The sequence below is a fragment of the Alexandromys fortis genome, unplaced genomic scaffold (genome assembly GCF_014885135.2).
Source record: "Alexandromys fortis isolate MF-2015 unplaced genomic scaffold, M_Fortis_MF-2015_v1.1 scaffold_15, whole genome shotgun sequence".
Lineage (NCBI taxonomy): Eukaryota > Metazoa > Chordata > Mammalia > Rodentia > Cricetidae > Alexandromys > Alexandromys fortis.
The window spans coordinates 270,564-289,954 of NW_026067911.1; the positions used below are offsets into that span (position 1 = coordinate 270,564).

A 19,391-nucleotide genomic window follows, 5' to 3' on the forward strand; every position below is an offset into this window, starting at 1 on the left:
TATAAAGGTATCCTTTTTGGGTTTTTGTATATATCAACTTCTAGAGACTATAGGGAATGTAGAAACAATTAGGGCAAGGTTTACAGACAAACAATATGCATACGTGTGCTCTTTTGTGACCCTTTTATGGAAGGTAATGATCAGTCAATTCAAGTTGTTTGAGCTTACCTTTAAAAAGTTTTGCCTGGTAAGTGGACCTAAGGTACAATAGACACATGTAATGTATATGCTTTCCAAAAGAAAGGTACCAGTTGACCATCACTTACCAAAAAATCTTAGAGAAGCATAATTGTTAATCTTTCAAAAAGCCTACTAATGATCTACATTTAATGAAGATGAAGCATACTATTAACCTTTGAGAGAGATGTTATCAATAAAAAGCTAAGGGGTTTTTATGACATTATACACATGAGAAAATAATTTAAAAATAAAATGATTAGTATAAAGAACACTACTAATGAAGTCAGACAAATGGCTTATGGCCTAGCTTTCTTCTGTTTTCACCTTTGTGACCAAGAGGCTCAGTTTTCATGTAGAAAAATGAGGACAATAGGATTATTATGAAGATCAATTCAAAGGAATGAACTCACCAGCATAGTTTCTAAGAACAATTAGGATCAGAATTTGGTATCAAGGAACCCACCATAATAAATGTGCACTACAGTTAAATCAACATAATTAAGACATAGTGTAATCACTCACCAGAGAATCCCACCATAAAACAAAGAAAATATAAAATAAAATATAATAGATCCCCAAGTGACAAGATGGTTGATCCAGGTCCAGAAATGAGTTTCCAAAGCCATCTAAAAGAAAAAAAAATGTTTTAGCAATATAAAGTAATTTAGTTTAACTTCCAGATAAAACTTAAGAATTACACATATCAATTATAGATGTCTAGAAGGTCCTATCCCCATAGCACAGTTCCTTAGAAGGCACAAGAGTCTCATAGGAAATAGTGTAGTATTTTCCTTCTGAGGGAAAGCAGGATTAAATATCATGTAATGATATTACCTTAACTCCAAGGCACAAAATACACTGTGCTATTTTAGATGATATACAATGAAGCAAAATTTGCAACTGAAACTATATGAAGCTTTCAAACAGAGAGAAGAATTTATAGCAACATTTAAATGAATGATTAAAATTCAGTGAAACCATATACTGTAAAAAATCAAAAGGGAAACTATATATGAGATATACAAACAAAGTATGCAGTTTTCTAATGTGGTGGCATACCTTTACTGTGACCGTAATAACCATGACTGTGAAGACCAGAGTACCAAACGTCCAGTTTCCAAACATCTAAACACAAGGAACAGAGTATTATCTGAATTATTTCAGAGATATATACATGAACTCTGACAATATTAATAAAGTTACAAGAATGAAGACAACAATAATGAGGCTTTATTACGTATGGTAACTATTCTGGATAATGACCCTTTGGGTAATACCAGAAATCCAAAGATGGTTCAGAATTCAGAGCTGTGTATCAGATAGTTTTTACTTAGGATGATATAGTTGTGATTGCTTTATTCCTGTGCCCCTGCAAATATGGCAATAAAACGTTGCTTGACCCACAGTTATTTTCTGAAACATTTCTAACCAGAAGTTAAAATAGGAAGTTTGCTATCATGTGTCTGGATAAAAAAAAATCTTAGTAAGCAAAAAAAAAAAAAAAAAAAAAAAAAAAAACAGTCTTTAAACTTTAACCAGTACCTGAAAAAAAAAATGGCCAGTGGAACTATTCTTCAAATGATTCCATATAAAAAATGGAATTTATCTGTAAGTAAATCAGTCAGAAGTATTTTTTGGTCTTTATAGACCAACTTACAAAGTCCATCAAATGCAGAATCCCAGAGGAATATCATTATCTTATTTCTATATTAAGACCGTAAGTATGCACTTATATGAATTTACTTTACGAAGCAGTGATAATCCTGACACTCATTTAGACTTATGTAAAAGGCTGACTTGTTCTTTAATGTACACATGTCTATAGTGATTACTTGACAAATTACTTAAGCTCCCTGACTCCTTACATCATTTGTAAAATGAGGGTAAATCTCACAGATGTTAGTAAAATTTAAAGTATCCAAAAAGGATAAAGTTTCTAGAACATAAAAAGTGAATGGTAAATATCTATGATTAACAATGAAGGAGCAATTAGCATTCCTTTATTTGAGGGTACCTTGTCATCCACCAAGGAGATACAAAATGTAGAAATCCTTTTGAATCAATGCTTATTTCTCAGTCTTTACATATGCAGACTTGGAAATGCTAAAGTCAATGGTATCAGCTGGAATCCTCGAGTGGCAGTGCTTTCAGCAGGGGGCAACTTTGACCTCCAGTAAGAAGTCCATTGTCCTAATCTGAGGGTCTGAGTTTACTTAAGACATGCTATGCTGTATTTCCCTAGAAAGAGGGCAGACAGCATTTTGCTTGTGTAAGTCACACTTGGTGACTTCTTCAGAGGGTGAGGAGTAAGCTCATAAAGACCAGCTCTCTGCATGTTGACATCCCATTCAACTACAGGCGAGGCAGAAAGCATTTGGGGGTCAGGCTACGGAGAAGTGATTTAAACATTCATATTTATCAACATTTTAATATTTTTTAAGCATTCTCACTTTTTTTTTTACCTGGCCATTTCCAAGCAGAGATGTATCTTTCCCCACGAGAAAATAGGATCCAAAAAAGAAAATGAAGGCGTGGCTGAAACCCAGGATGGTCCAGTAAAGAAATGCTTTAATGCTCAAGAGACGGTTTTTACTAATGTCCCTACAATTATTTTTTAAAGAAAAAGGAACACATTAAGATTAATTTTTTAATCTTCTAGGCAATTAATTTAAACTGATAATTTAAATAATAGGATTTTAAGATGACTAAAATTAGCATAAAGAATAAACCTAAATTTGCAAACAATCATTTCTAATAATTTATAACAGCTGAGAGTTCATATAATGGATTCTAATACCTTTTCATTTGATAATAAAATAAAACACAGGCACAATACTTCAGTTGACTGTAAAAAACCTGATTATCTGTATCATAATCTGCTCCCATTCAGTCTCTGCCATGATGATCTCTTAGTGAGACAGAAGCTCAAGTCAGCACCAAGGTGCTCATCATTTTCGCTGAGAAGTTAACCGTTCTGGGAATAACAGACTGTCATGGGTTTCCTGGTAAACCAGAGCAAGCTACTCCACACCATAACTGGTTATCTCTCTGACTGGCAGCTCTATAGCCTCTACAACAGTTTATGAGGATCAGTGGCTGGGCCTGACAGACTCGACATCTCTAGGACCACTTAGTTTTGGGGGAGTTCTGAAAAAAGCTGCAGTTATTCTCCTTCACTTGCATTTAACACTAATAAATTATCTAATAGTAGAACATAAACAATTTTTAGGAACTCTCGATGCTATTAACAAGCGAGTAACTTCTCTTGAGTACATGGAGTAGAATACTGTGGACAACAGTCCAAGAGTTGAAGTGTTTACTCTTAAAAACACCAGAAAATTATTGAAAATTTCCCTTTAATATCGAAACACTGTAAGCCATGCAACAATTATGCTTTAGTATTTATACCAAGATACTCCCTATACACATCGACATTGGGAAATACATACCGATAGAGGGTAGGCTTGCTCTGTAACACATGAGGGTCTATATGTTGTTCCAAAAGACTATATATGAGAACAGGCAGGGAAGTAAAACAGATATTGTACAAAGTCAGGTACACGCTGTCATACAGTGTCTAAAAGAGAAATAAATTGGAGGAATTTTGAGATTCTAAATTATTATTTCTATTACACATAATAATGGAAAAATACTAAAAATATGTACCTTAATTTTTCAATTTATGCTAAAATCCATTTTAAAGAGTTTCAATTAATAAATGTGATTTGTTTTAGTATAGAACCTATACTGTTCCTAGATTTATATCTGTGGAACTGAAAAATTTCACTGATAAGATTTCATAATGTAGTAAATTGGATCTCCATCTAAGAATTCCTCAGTTTGGTCAGTAGGATGCAGTTTTACAGTCCTCCTATAAGCATTCTAGGATCCTGGGGTGTCTCTATTGGGCTACACATCACTTTCCCACCTACCTTCATCTATACAGCCTGTAGTACTGAACCCCGCCGTGTAACGGCGTAAGCGAATGCAGACAGATTGTCAAAACATAGACAGCTTTAATGGAGGAATAGACTTATAGAACCACCGTTCCCGCGGAGACCAGGAAAGCAGAAGCGAGCGCTGGGAGCACGCTCGCCAAATTTATAGGCAAACTTTAGCCTGAGGCGAACACGCCCCCTAAGGGGTGGGACTTATCCCTACATCTCCCCATTTTGTCTAAATAAGACAGAACTAAACCAAATACAACTATATACAATAATAACAAAAAATAAATATAACAAACAATATTGAGAATCAAAAGTTTTGCTAAACATTCTATCTCAAGGAGTCTAAATAATGTAGAGAGTAACTACAATTATATAATCTTCAACTCCATCAAAGATCCGAGAAGGAAATAAATATTACTTAACAAACGAGATATATTTTAGGTCAATTTTATTATATGTATATGTATTTCTGATCTTTATTAAGGTATTGTGATTGTGTAGTTCATTTAAAAATGTAATGTATATAGGTTGTTAATGGATAATCATTAATAATAGTCAAGTTTGTAGTCATGTTAGTTAGATTTTCTAGATATATAGATATATATTTCAGTTAGATAGGCATTCTTCATATTTTTCAAAGACTACGGAATATGCTATTAAATGTTTTAATAACTTAGGGTTTCTCATGACAATGAGACACTCTGCTCCTGGCAGCATCAATCTACTTCAAGAGGAAGATGGGCATCGAAGAGGATCCTTATGGGGTTTGATAGCTATTTGGGCAAGAAACTGCTCTTGCCTGGACTATTGCATAAACTGGACACAGAGAACCCGCAGAGAGAGGACTGCTGAACTTGCCTAAAGGTGAGATGACCTTTTGGGGTTCCTGATTCATGAAAGAGTCTGCAAGACATTCTTCAGGACAAGCAGATAGTGACTGCCTTTGAAATTTCCTGCTTTGTGGAAATGTCTGCTGGAAACTATGGGCCTGTAGGCCGAAGATGGATGCCCCAACGGTACAGAGGAACTTTGGGTGACTGTCCAGGAAGCGAGATGTCTCTGTCATTTCTAGAGTTTTGGATTTCTTGTTTGCTTAGGTAATAGTATATCTTTCTGGAGTCTTTGATGGAGTTAAAGAATAGTTAGCCATAGTTATAGTTTTCCTTAGTTATAATATAGATTATTGTAATTTTTACTTGATAACTGTTTTGTTATATGTAATTTTGCTATGTTAAGTTAAAGCCTTCCTTTTTTTTTAAACAGAAAAAGGGGAAATGATGGAGGAAGGTAATTGGTTAATTATAATAAACCAACTGCTTGGCCTCATAGCTTAGAAGATAGATGGGAGGAGTAAACAGAATAGAATTCTGGGTGGAAGAGGAAGTGAGGGCAGACTCTGCTCTGCTTCCGGAGAGACTCGACAGCTCTGCTCTCTGGAGCAGAGACGCCATGCTCCGCTCTCCCAGGCAGATGCATGCAATGAAGCTCCTCCGACCCAGAATGGATGTAGGCTAGAATCTTCCCAGTAAGCGCACCTTGGGGTGCTTACACACATCATTAGAAATGGGCTAGTCCAGGTGTGAGAGTTAGCCGAGAAGAGGCTAGATATAATGGGCAAGCAGTTCTTAAATGAATACAGTTTGGGTGTTGTTATTTCGGGCATAAGCTAGCCAAGTGGCCGGGGTGTTGGGGACGCAGCACCGCCGCTTCCTATTTCAACACCGCCGCCTTCCATGGAACCTGTTATTTATTTATTTATTTATTTATTTGAGTGGCTTAAATCTTCCATCTCTTCCTCTCAAGTGTTCTAGTTGCTGCTGCTGGTACTAATGCTTTAACTCTTTACTTAGGATCTACACAATGTTTCTATTGTCATTGTGCTGATGGGTTTTTGTCAACCTGATACAAACCAGACGTATCTGGGAGAAGGGAAGCTTAACTGAAAAAAATGCCTCCATAATGTTGACCTGTAGGCACTATTGCTCTGATTAAGGACTGATGTGGAAGAGTCCAAGCCACTCTGGGCGATGCCATCCCTGGGCAGGTGGTCCTGGGTTGTCTAAGAAAGCAGGCTGAGTGAACAAACCAACACGCAGTGCTCCTCCATGGCCTCTGTTCACTTCTTGCCACATGTTCCTACCTTGAGTTCCTGCCCTGACTTCCCTCAGGGATGGAGTATGGCCTGAGAACTGTAAAGTGAAATAAACACTGTCCTGCTCAAATAGCTTTTGGTTATGATGTTTTATCATAGCAATATACACCTTAATGAAGACACTTATTAATACTATCTCTTTGAAAACCCAGTCAAAATATATTTGGTTCCCATTGTCATATGATCTTAAAGTATTTAATTCAGGTAAGCTATTGCTAGTAATCAATGTCTATGAAGGCATTTAAAAGTTAAAGTTCTGTCTTGTAAATAGGGGAAAAAAAGAAATTATGAAAAGGAATGATTTTTTTCCTTTTCTTTTTCTATTTTTTTAGGTGCATAAAGTTTATTGAACAGACCATATAGAATTATTCCTCCCTAGAGACATTCATAATCTTCTGTGGTTCATAACTGGGGTGTGTGCACACTCAGGGCCCTCACTGATATCAATACCTCGATGAACTAAAGCTCTGGGAAGTTATAAAACTAATAGAACTCTTGGGAAGCTGGGGGGTCTCTTCCGGCCATTACAAATATGTGGAGACCATCAAGCTGGCAGAGCTGTATGTTACGGGAAATGTGCTACTGACAGGAGCTCCTGGATGTTTTAATAAGTGCTATGAAACCTGTCCCTGATAATAAAATGGGAAAAAATGAAAAACTGAGTGGGGAAAAAAAGCATAATGCATGATCACTAAAACGTGAAAATCATGTAATAGGCGTGAAAGTACCTACTCAATACATAAATTTATCAGAATATAAAATGTTTTCTCAAGCAAGTTAAAAACTGCTGCTTTCCACTTCAGAAAAGAAAAGGCAAATGAAAACAAGTCAATCTTTTTTTTTTTTTTTTTTTTTGAGACATTGTTTCTCTGTAGCTTTCAAATCTGTTCTGGAACTAGCTCTTGTAGACTTGGTTGGCCTGGAACTCACAGAGATACATCTGCCTCTACCTACTGAGTGCTGGGATTAAAGGCATGCACCACCATTGTCTGGAGGAACTAATGAATTTAATCATAACTGAAGATTGTGTAATGTAGCGATCATTTTAAGATACACAATGAGCTATGTGAAAGGGCGATTATGGAAAGCCAGTTTCTGAGGTGAGATTTATGTAATCCCTGAACCAAATCACTAACGCTATGCCCAAATTTTTAAGACTTCAGGATCAGGAATCAAACAAAACAAAACAAAACAAAGGGAACCTCTGTTAATTCTTTGTCACAGATAGTTTGTACAAGCAGTCAGTTATTAAGGTCAGGAAGTTACTAAGAGTATTTGATGGACCTAATACTTAGCATTACTGGAGGTGGCGGTGGTAACTCTCACCTGTCATCCTACCACTTGGGAAGTAGAGGCAAGAGGACCACCCATTCAAAATTATCCCTGATTACACAGTGAGAGGGCATCTGGGGTACATAAAACCTTGCACAAACAAACACACATACAAATAAATGAAGAGAGACTTTTTTTTTAAAAAGTCCACAATTAACATATATTTTGGTATTAATAGTAGTTTCAAATTAAATGCCAGAATAAATATTATGACTGTTAGGTGAATTAAGTAAATATACCTACTTACTTACACAACAACAAAATAAATGAAGTCTGTTTAAATATTTGTCAAGATTTGAACAAATTACTTTACTAAAAGGACAAACACAAACTTTTATTTTACTTACTTGTTGAGAAAACAAACAGTAGAACTGATATAAAAATTGGGGTGTGATAAAGCACACATTCTGAAAAACAAGACAAAATGGGAAGTAATTTAAATATTTACAACCAAAGAGAAAGAAGTCTTAAAATGGTTATTAAAGTATCTAGAAACAGAATCTCAGTTGACACTGTAAGATGCCTTTTCTCTAAAGACACATCCATGAAAATGAGAACACAGAATTCTCATGTTATTAAATCATGTCTAAAATCTGCTTAAGGAATCATATAGACATTATAATGAATATTCTTAGTTCCCACCAGTTCTAAGCAGTAAAAGTTATGTTTTTAACTTCTAATTTGTACCACAGATATTATAATATGTAATAGTTGCTCATATATCAGGGCTCTGAGAATTTGATATTGCTGATTAAGGCACATAAGTGGCACTATCATAACATCTTTTTACCACATGTGAATCTTTCTACCACAATATCTTTAATATCACAAGTGAAGCTAGAACAATAGGAATAGGCTAGAAAAACTGTCACATCATCTCATGGTAATATGACTTTTTATGTTCTATCAGTTTGCAACTATTAATTACACAACACATACAAGATATTCTAGTGTGGTAAATGTTTATAAGCAAGGACTCAACACAGGTTCCACTGAATCTCATCTTTCTTGAAAGGGTCCAAAGAGAGAACATTATTTCAATATTATAATCTGTTTTATTATACAAATAAACCAAACCCTCTGTAACTGAGAGGATGATATTATACATTACACAGGGCTACCCTTGAAACAAAAAAGGTTAAGGAGCTCTGCTATGAATCCATGAAATTAGAGAGGTTCAATTAGATTGCCTAGACCAACATAAAATAGCTTTAAGCAAATTACATTTTTTTTTGCAGGTGAGTTTACAAAGGATACATTTAAGTGTAAATTTTGATACTTGATAAATTTATATACCATAAGATTAGAGAACTTTCTCAATTGTGTGTTTGTGAGCTCTCTCAGTTTTGACATTTTACTGTGTGTGAGAGAGACGGGCAAACAAAGAGAGAGAGCAAGTTCACACCATGGCACATATTTAAAAGTCCGACGACAACTCATAGGAGTTCTCTCCTTCTACCATGGGGTCCTGGGTTTGAACGCAGGGTATCAGGCTTGTTGACAAGAGCCTTCACCCACTGAGCCCTCTGACTGACCCAAAAATGCTCTAATAGCCCTCCCTTTCAAGCAATCCTACTCGTGTCTTGGTGGAACAGACGACCACTGACCTGCAGTTGGAGCAATAAATCTATTACAAAATAGTTATTTTTGTTTAAAGAAACTATTTTAAGAATAATTTGAATGTCTGTATCATTCTTAAATTAGAATTTTAAGTTGAAATATCAACTAATCCTTATGATCCAATGAAACTCACCTTATAAAAAAAATACTGTACAAGGGTAGCTATTCTAATATAATAAAAATGACCATGAACAAACAGTAATTTGGAGAGGAATTTAAATCTAGCTACTGCATAGTCACTGTTCCTTGCAGCTTGTCTTCCTTCTTTACCCATGATTCCTGGAATAAAGAAGACAAAAAGGGATGTTCACTAATAAACAATGTGTAATTTTCACAATATATATCACTCGGAACTATTTATACTTGCTGTAACGCTAAATACTTATATACAGCGGTTAGCTGCTATCCAAAAGGCTGTTCTACTTAAATATGCTTAATATCAAAGTCAATTATATACCAGGCATGTAACATCAATTTTCAAAGGATCAGAAGAAGATAATACTGAAATGTTCAGATCTAGGGGGGCATAACAAAGTGCTAAACTTCTGATGAGCAGGCGGCTCTAGGACGTCTTTAAATTCACCAGTTCAAAAGAATATTAAAAGATGAAAATTCAGGAATTTGAACCCAATACAAATAAGCATATTTTTATGATTTTAAGCTATAGTGTATAAATGAATGTGGTTTTAAGTAAAAACTGGATTTTCCTATACATTTTCAATAAATTAAGTAAAGACTGTACACCCTGAAAGCAATGCATCATTTTACCTGGAAAATAAGTCTTCTTTTTAACAAATATGCATTTTCAAAACATTTTATTTATATTTTAATGAGTGACTAACCATAATAAACATTCAAGTGTGTATGTCTGTACAGTGTTTGATTTGTTTTTATTTTTGTTTTCTTTTGTTTTTTTAAAAACCATCAGATCTTATATACAAAACTACAAAACAAGGTGTTTTTTGCTCTCAAGAATAAAAACACTCTTTTTAAAAATTTACAGTGGGGACTGTGGTGGTGCACACTTTAACCCCAGAACTCAGGAAGCAGAGGCAGAGGCAAGTTGATCTCTGTGACTTTGAGGACAGCCTGGTTCACACAGAGTTCAAAGCCAGACAGGGCTACAGAGTGAGACCCATTTAAAAGAACAAGTGCGAGCATGAATGCTGGAGATACCTCTTCCAAAAGCACTGAAGTGAATGATATGCACACACAATCTATTATGTTCAGCCAAGATTGCTCAGGACAGTTCAGGACCACAGAGGCCAAGTGTCAAGGCAACAACACCAGAGACATGGAGGATGATGGGAGTTTTAAATCTATGTTTAGGTACAGAAGTGGATTATTATTAAGATAGAGGTGCACAACAAACTCACTTCCACATTAGAATTCCAAAAGAATTCAACCTCAAAGTACCCACTGTGTCACAGAAACCCAGGATACCCAAGCTGCAGAACTCTGGGATAACAGGCAGATAATCACAATACAGGTTATGACCCTCAGGGCCCAGCATGGCGTTTCGGTTCTCATAGTAGCCAACAGTATCTTGACTTCAAAGCACATCACTTGGCTTAATCGCTAGGAATAGGATCTGCTAGCTACAGCTAGATGTCATCAGCAGCCAGGCTCTTCTTCCTCTTGGGGAAAGGCAGGCTACAGAAAGTCAAGCCAGTGACTGTGTTGCTGTTAGTAACACTTAACTACGATCCAGGTTGTTCAGAATGGGTGTGGGGAGGGCTCACCTCCAGTGTTTCCAGGGCTGGGTTTTGCCACAACAGGTAGCTAAGCTGTGTGGGGACCAAGCTGCCTCTTGGCCTCAAAACTTACATCAAGAACAGGACGGACAGCAGTGCTGATGGTAGTGCAGAGACTTGAAAAGTTAGTATGAGTGAAAAAGGAGAGAGCGTGTGCAGAGATTTGGTGATGCAAAATGAATATATATTTTTTTTAACTTGGAGAGATGTATCACTCAATCCTGTAGCTTTGGTGAGAAAGTTTTCAGAGAGCAATGACAGCAAATAACGTTTTGCGTCAAAAGACATCCACATTGTTGGCAGACTTTGAGCTGTGTCCTTAGGAAACCCTCTTAGCTGGCTGTCTAAGGGAAACACTCTACTTCCCTCCCCGTGTCACCTGCTGTGAATGCTGCCTGGCCTGTGCTCCCTGTTCCTGAGCTGGGAGTGTGGGAAGGGGAAGAACTGAAGCTGAGGAAGCGAATGTGGACTGAGCTTGCAGTGTGCTTTGCAGAACTTGGAGGCAGAGTTCCCCAGGGAGCTCATAAAATGACAAAAAGGTCCTAACTGGACAGGCAAAGACAGTAATTAGTTACAACACCTAGAGAAAACCAGGTTTTAAAGCTTATATCACTGGAATTCTTTCATACTGTAAATTATATTTGACACATATAACTAATGTATCATTCACAAATGTGATCATCTGTGTTTCATCTTACATTTGTTTATTATGTGTATGTATGCATGTACGTGTGTTTGAGATGAGCTACTCTGGCCTGGAACTTCACAGTCTGTCTCAGCATCAGAAGTCTCTGTAGTCAGCACTGAGATTACAGATATGATCTGTACATATCCTGCTATACACAAAGCTTCTGTAAAGCAAAGGACATGGTCAACAAGACAAAATGACAGCCTACAGAATGGGAAAAAGATTTCACTAACCCCACATCAGACAGAGGTCTGATCTCCAAAATATACAAAGAACTCAAGAAATTGGTCATCAAAAGAACAAATAATCTAATAAAAAAAATGGAGTACAGAACTAAACAGAGAACTCTCAACAGAGGAATCTAAAATGGCTGAAAGACACTTAAGAAAATGTTCAATATCCTTAGCCATCAGAAAAATGTAAATCAAAACAACTCTGAGATTCCATCTTACACCTGTAAGAATGGCGAAGATCAAGAACACTAATGACAACTTACGCTGGAGAGGTTGTGGGGAAAAGGGAACACTTCTGCATTGCTGGTGGGAATGCAAGCTGGTACAGCCCCTTTGGATGTCAGTGTGGCAATTTCTCAGAAAATTAGGAAACAACCTTCCTCAAGACCCAATAATACCGCTTTTGGGTATATATCCAAAAGATGCTCAATTGTGCCACAAGGACATGTGCTCAACTATGTTCATAGCAGCTTTGTTTGTCTTGTTTGTCATAGGCAGAACCAGGAAACAGCCTAAATGCCCCTTGACCAAAGAATGGATAAGGAAAATGTGGTACATTTACACAATGGAGTACTACACAGAAGGAAAAAATAATGACATCTTGAATTTTGCAGGCAAATAGATGGATCTAGAAAACATCACTTTTGAGTGAGGTAACCCAGACCCAGAAAGACAATTATCATATGTACTCACTCATAAGTGGAGAAAGACAATTATCATATGTATTCACTCATAAGTGGTTTTTTAAACATAAAACAAAGAAAACCAGCCCACAAAACACAATCCCAGAGAACCTAGACAACAACCAGGACCTTAAAAGAGACACACATAGATCTAATCTACATGGGAAGTAGAAAAAGACAAGATCTTCTGAGTAAACTGGGAGCATGGGGACCTTGGTAGATGGTTGAAGGGGAAGGGAGAAGCAGGGAGGGGAGCAGAGAAAAATGTAGAGCTCAGTAAAAATCAATTAAAAAAATCAGAAAAGTACTAGAAATTTTGTTTTTATCAATGTTTGGTATAATTCTTTTCTCTAAAACTGTCCTCAAAATGTACAGAATAATTTTTGGATTCACATAAAAGTAACAATAAGTATAAAATAAGAATTTAAAACCTTGATAACAACCATGTCAGAATTCTAGAGTTAAAAGGATAAATGATGTGTGAGAGTTCTTTGTCAGATACAAAATGGGAGGTAAAAATAAAATCACCTTCTTTAATAAATAAATAAATAAAAGAATGCCCCCAAAAATAAATAAATAAAATCACTTCTATTATTAAGGAGAATAAGCAAAGAAAAAATTCACTAATATGATGCCACTTCCTTTAATAATTAAAATAATGTAAATAGTGGACTAAACAATAATTGGTTTCTTATGGGGATATACTATTATGTACTGTTATATTGTATTTGTTTTCACTCAAACACTAGACATTGTACCACTAGACATTGTACTTCACAAAAAAAATTCAAAACTACCAAATAATTATACCACTTTAAAATTCAAGGAAAAGCCAGTCACCTATGCCAACATGTGCTTCTTGTATCATGCTGACATCATTAGCACCATCACCAACAGCCAATGTTATCGGTTTCTCAGGTGAGATTTTTATCAGTCTTATTACCTGAAAAACACACAATGAATTTATTCTTTGTGATAAGCTTTCAACTCTCTTGTATTTGGGTAACATCTTTCATCTAAGTTTAATAAAGTAGTATGGTGGTGAAGACATCTGAGTTCATGCTGGACAGTAACACTAAAGTAAGGTTCACTCTTCAAGTGGCATGGAGATTAAGGGTTTAGGAATGTCTTTCACAAGTGTTATAACAAAACCCATGTTGTTTTGCATTTTAAGAAAATTTTTAAAATGCACTCTAAAATCTTTAATAACTTATTTAAATAAATAACTATATTTCACTGAAGTATCAAAACAAAATTCTCAAGAAGGAAAATACTCTAAACAAAGAAAAGACACCTATTTAGTCTGTTTGGCTAAGTCTCAAGATTTAAAAATACATTAACTCAAGTGAAATTAAAACATGCTTCTCTGGAATTTTTTAAAAATATTTTTAAACCTGTGTGTGTGGGAGTGCACATGAGATGGGGGTCAGAGAAGAACTTTGTGAAGTTCCAGGTAGTGAATCAAGGTCACTGGACTTATCTAATAGTACCTTTATCTACTGACCCTTGGTCTCAGATTCTTGGATGTGTTTTTAGAACAGCAGAGACATGTCTATCCTATTTTAATCTCCACAGACTGGACACACAAATACTATAAAAAATTCCATGAATCTAAATAAACCTGATGTCTCTGTGCAAAATAACCAGTTCTTATATTTGTATTGTTGAGGACAGTATAAGATATTCCTTTAAAAAGTTTATGAAATTATATTTATTTGTTTGTGTATGCATGTGTTCTACATGTATGAGCACACCAAGAGAAGTCAAAGAACAACTTATGGGAGTCTGTTCTCTCTTTCTTCCATGTAAGGCCTGGGACTGGAACTCAGGTAGTCAGGCTTAGCAGTAGGTGCCTTTACCCGATGAGTGAGCCATCTTGTTGGCCTACTAAGAACAGTTTTCGAAGGAAACAGTTCTAAACCTCAAAATATTCCAAACTGTAGGTTTACAAAAAAATTGTCTGAGTGGGTTTTCAGTTGAATTCTAGGCATCTGAAATTTAAACATTTCTTGCATACAGCTTTACATATTTGGATGACAAAAAATAGATTGGATTTTAATTTTCCTAATTTATAACTTGACAGCTGCCTCCTCTCCTTCCTCCCTCTGTCCCTCCTCTTCTTGATACTTTGTTAGCCAAGGCTGGCCTCAAACTTTCAATCCTCTTGCCTCAGCCTCTTGGTTGCAAGGATTTACAGGTGTGTGCCAGTATGCAGAGGTTGGTAACTTTTAACAAAGAATTGTCTTGTTTGGTCTTTCCTTCCTTCCTTTGGAAACTATTTTCAAGGAACTTTTTATGACATATACTTACTTTTGCTTTCTGTAAAGGTGCCATGCGGCAACACAACACAGCTGAGCAGTTTCTGCAAACTTCCATAAACAGCTTTTCATGCTCCCTGAGTGCAAGAGATAAGCTGGTCCCATCTACTACCAGCCCATGCTGAATCACATGGTCTTCTGTAATTCTAGAAAAGAATACAATTATATTCTCTATGTCATACTCTGAAGCCAGATTACTTACTTAATAAAATAAGACTCTTATTGCAAGACAGACAGTTCAACCAGATGAATAATTTGTGTATAAGTGAACAAACTCAGTTGTAGTATCTGAAAGGTGACGAAATACAGCTTTTGAACAAAATGAGAAATGCATACTAACGTTTATAACACATTTACCAAAAAAATATATAGAAGACCTAAAGAAAACACAATTAATGAGCGTTACATACTTGTATAGTATTATCAAAACTCTATCTTCTTTATGATTTTCAGTATTTCTAAGTAGACATTAACTTTTTAAATATTTTTACTATGTTTTATTTACTTATTGTTTATATATATATGTGTGTAGAGACAGAGGAAAACGTGAAAGAGATGGTTTCTCTTGAGTCGCTGAATTCACATAGTCAGGCTTGGTAACTGGTACATTTACCCACTGAGTCATCTCATTGGTACAACATAACTTTTAATAACCAAGAAATAATTTCAGAAGGTATATATAAATTATTTTGAGCAGTTAATTTCTCCCTGACAATATTCTTAACTACTAACTCACCACAAAGGTTCACAGGCTCTCAAAGTTGAAGGGTCTAGTAATAGGAATAAATAATATAAAATTGTAAGCCTAAAGAAATGGGAACAGACCATCATCAGCTTTGGATTAACTTTCAACAATTGTTTCCTTAGCTTGTGACCGGCAGCTCAATAGCTCTCAGCAGTTAGGGGGTTAGGCTTTTTTTTTTTTTTTTTTTTATGATAACCGCTCTGCCACTTAAAAGTGACCAAAGTTAACTTTTAGTAGAAGTTTGTACATGATTCTTAGCATCCATTCCATCCTATAAACTTTGAGCAAAAGCTCCTCTGTGACTTTACATTTTGCATGATTTCGTATCCTTCCCTGCTCTGGGAAACTGGTTGTGACAGAAAAAGCTGTTAAGTTGTTGCAAACACTATTAACTGTGAAGGAAATCTACAGGTCTATGTAAACTCAACTAAAACACTGTTATCAAAAATTGTAAATCTTAATTAAACTGCAGTATGTCTCTGAGCTTGACTTCTAAGTTATAAAAATTTATTTTTCCATGCCTAATGCTTACTTCTTGTTATAAAAGGGGGCCCCAAACACATCCCCATTGCCACAGTTTCAGAAGCTCACACTCAGGCTGTGGTCCTAGTTAACTGGTAAGCTTTTTGTGCCCTACAGCGACTTTTTTTTTCTTTTGGAATAAGTTTGTTTCTGGTTTCATAGACTTTGGTGGTAAGTACCCCATTTTTTTGAATGCCTCTGACCCAACAAAAGTAACAAGATTTCCAAGATGACATGCCTTCTATATTTAAGCAAAGATTTGTCTAGAAGTTATACTGGTGGCAATAAAGAATGTGAGTTCTCAGCTTCCTGCTGCCATGCTATCCTTGCAATTATGGACTCTTACCCTCTGGAACCATCAACCCAAATAGCCTTATTCTCCTATATGGCACCTTGGTCATGATGCTTCATCACAGCAATGGAAAAGTAAATAGGAGAATGGGCTGTTGCTATGAAGAACATGACTGTGTTGGATTTTTTTTTTTTTTGTTTGTTTGTTTGTTTTTGAAGGACTGTGAAAGACTTTGAAACTTGGGACTAGAAAAGCAGTTCAATGCTGTAATCAGAGCTCAGAAGGCCTTCCTAGCAGGAGCCTGGAAGATGATTCTGCTGAAAGCAAAGCAGACTAAGGGTTGAATCAAGAGGCTTCAGATGGAAGCAAGGACTTTAACAGCAACGTGGCTAGAGGATATACCTGTGTTATTTTGGCAAAGAAACTGGCTGCCTTCTGTCTGTGTCCTTAGAAAATATCTGTGAATAAATTAAAAAGTAATGGACTAATTTCTTAGGTGGGGGAAATGTCAAGACTGAATAGCATTGAATTTATAGTATGGTTATTAATGATAATACATCTACAGATCAACAATGAAAAAGAGTCAAGTGGGGTAGAAAAGAACACAAAATGCAGAGTTTGGAGAAAAACACTAGGAAGCTTAATGTTACAAAGACATTTAATGGAAAAGAGGCTACAGTTATTAAGGAGGTTAGTGTCATTAAGGAGAGGCGTGCTATGCACTGAAATAAAGAGAAGGTGCCCTCAGGGTGAGAACCCACCCAGGTAAGCTTCAAACTTATAAAAGATGCTTGAGGCACTTTCTGGTACTAAGAAGAAACTGAATAAGCAGCTGCTCTGTGATTCAAGGGAGTCAGGATCCATCTCAAGATGGCTTTGGAAGTTGGCTTTGTAGTGCATGTTGTTATGATTATGCTGGGAGTGGATGGAGCTTGTCTCTTAAAGGGACAGGGTACTGACAGGGAAGGCCAGCATAATTATAACATATGTAGTGTTAACTTTAGAGGCACAATGCATTCAAGAGTAGAGGAGTTATAGATTCTTTCTCCATGGTTTCTGAGAGGTCCTGGGCTCAGACAAAATGTGGCCTTACTGGCAAGAAGGCCCTGAGAGGACAAGAGAATATGAGACTTCACTGCATGAAGCTGTGGAAGCAAAACCAACATTGCATAGGAGACTCCCAGATGTTGGAGGTACCAGAGACATAGGATATCTGCCAAGAAGAGATGTCTAAGAGGAACAGAAGCAACCCCAGAGAGAGATTTATGTTGTATGTAGCAAAGCTGAAAGCGTAGAGCCATCTAAGTCCTTTGAGATCAGAACAGTGCTACAGGATTAGGAGCTTGCCCTGCTGTGTTTCAGTCTTGATTTGATCCAGCATTTCCTCGCTATGCCCCATTCTTCCCTTTGGGATGTAAACGTATATTCTGCGCCACGTGCTAGAAGTATGTAATTTGCTTTCTGAGTTTTATAGGGGCTTACAATTAAAAAGTTTACCTTGAGTTTCAGAAGAGACTGGACTTGTAAAGAGTTCAGACTATGAAAGACTATAGGGACTTTTGAAGTGGGACTAAATGTAGGTTGCATTGTTTATATGGAGATCAGGGAGTAGAATGTGGTAGTTTGAATACAAAATGTCCCCCAAAGGCTTGGGGATTAGCGAACTGGGTCCCCAGATAGTGGCCCTATTTGGGAAGGTTTAGGAGGTGCCGGCTTGCTCTATTAAGTACGTCATTGGAGACAAGTTAGAGAGGTAAATGATGTGCACCATCCCTGGTTTTCTCCTCCTCACGCCTGCAACAAAGGATAGTGCTTAGCTTCCTGCCTCGGCTGCCATGCTGTCCCCACCATTGTGGATTCAGCCTGTGACACTGTAATACCAAAATATCACCCCCTCTCTCTGCCCCGCCCCCCAAAAAAAGAAAGAAAAGAAAAAGAAATTTTATTTGAGAAAATCATCCTGGTATTGTCCTGAAAATTTTCACCCTGTTAGCTAGAAGGTACCCCGTAGGCCAGTACAGGAGAAAAGCCTTTAGTGGTATTGCCCACCTGTATGCTATAATACTGACATACCAGGGAAGACGTGTTCCTGTTAACATGACAGTTATGGGGGTAATCAACCACTTTTGGATTAGAGTTGAAGTCTTCTCCACAAGAAGGAATTCATGCCTTGTACTGTGAACCTGGCCAAAAGTCCTCCACTTGAGTGGGGATGGTGGGATTGACACAGATATAGTAAGCACTCAGTGGTCACCTCTTCTCAGCACTATGGCCACTATGAGTTATGAGTGTCTGCATTAACTAACTTCTGACCACTGCAGAGAGAAGTTTCTATTTTCAAGGTTGTATGTAGTGTTAATCTGAGGGTGTAAACAGATATTTAGAAGGCAGTTTGACCTCCCTAGCTGAGGACATTTGGCCCAGTTATATACCACTGTTAAGAGTAAGGCTGATCCAAGGCTCTCTCAGGGCCCTGTTGAAAGGACAAAGGGAGCCCTAGTTCTGTGTCCTTGCGCAGGGGCAGCCTTGGCAAGGTCCAGGCTGGGGCCAGGACCTTGCATGAGTTAAGGTTTTGTTTCCTGGGAACTTGGCTCCCTCCCCATAACCTGCAAGAGACTGGAGAGTTACCAATTCCATGGTCGCTGTATGCTCAATCTGTGACACACTTGAGAAATCCCGTGTTCATCCCTTTTATGCAAGTTTTCTGCTGACCCTGTCCCAGCCTCCACCACTCTCCTTCCCCCATGCCCACAAACTGTGTAGAAGAGGCTGCACTTCTTAGTAAACTTGCTTGGCATCAGACACAGCTTGTGAGAGACTTGACCTCAGCTTTCCTGTTCTCATCTCCTGGTCATCCCATTTGGAACCATTGCTGAAGAACAACCTGCTGGTCCAAGTCATATTGCTCCTACATTGATAGAGGAC

General features: G+C 37.0%; 1 protein-coding gene across 1 annotated transcript in view; it reads right to left on the bottom strand.

Moving 5' to 3' along the window:
- The window catches only part of Atp11b (ATPase phospholipid transporting 11B (putative)), a 97,930-nt gene that overhangs the window by 14,651 nt on the left and 63,888 nt on the right, over positions 1-19,391 (bottom strand). The window contains exons 20-27 of the mRNA XM_050138320.1: positions 14,900-15,053; positions 13,430-13,532; positions 9,365-9,510; positions 7,959-8,018; positions 3,630-3,757; positions 2,643-2,781; positions 1,240-1,305; positions 703-806 (exon numbers count right to left, since the gene is read on the bottom strand). Coding sequence (XP_049994277.1) covers positions 703-806; positions 1,240-1,305; positions 2,643-2,781; positions 3,630-3,757; positions 7,959-8,018; positions 9,365-9,510; positions 13,430-13,532; positions 14,900-15,053 — 900 coding nt within the window. The remainder of the gene's footprint in view (positions 1-702; positions 807-1,239; positions 1,306-2,642; positions 2,782-3,629; positions 3,758-7,958; positions 8,019-9,364; positions 9,511-13,429; positions 13,533-14,899; positions 15,054-19,391) is intronic.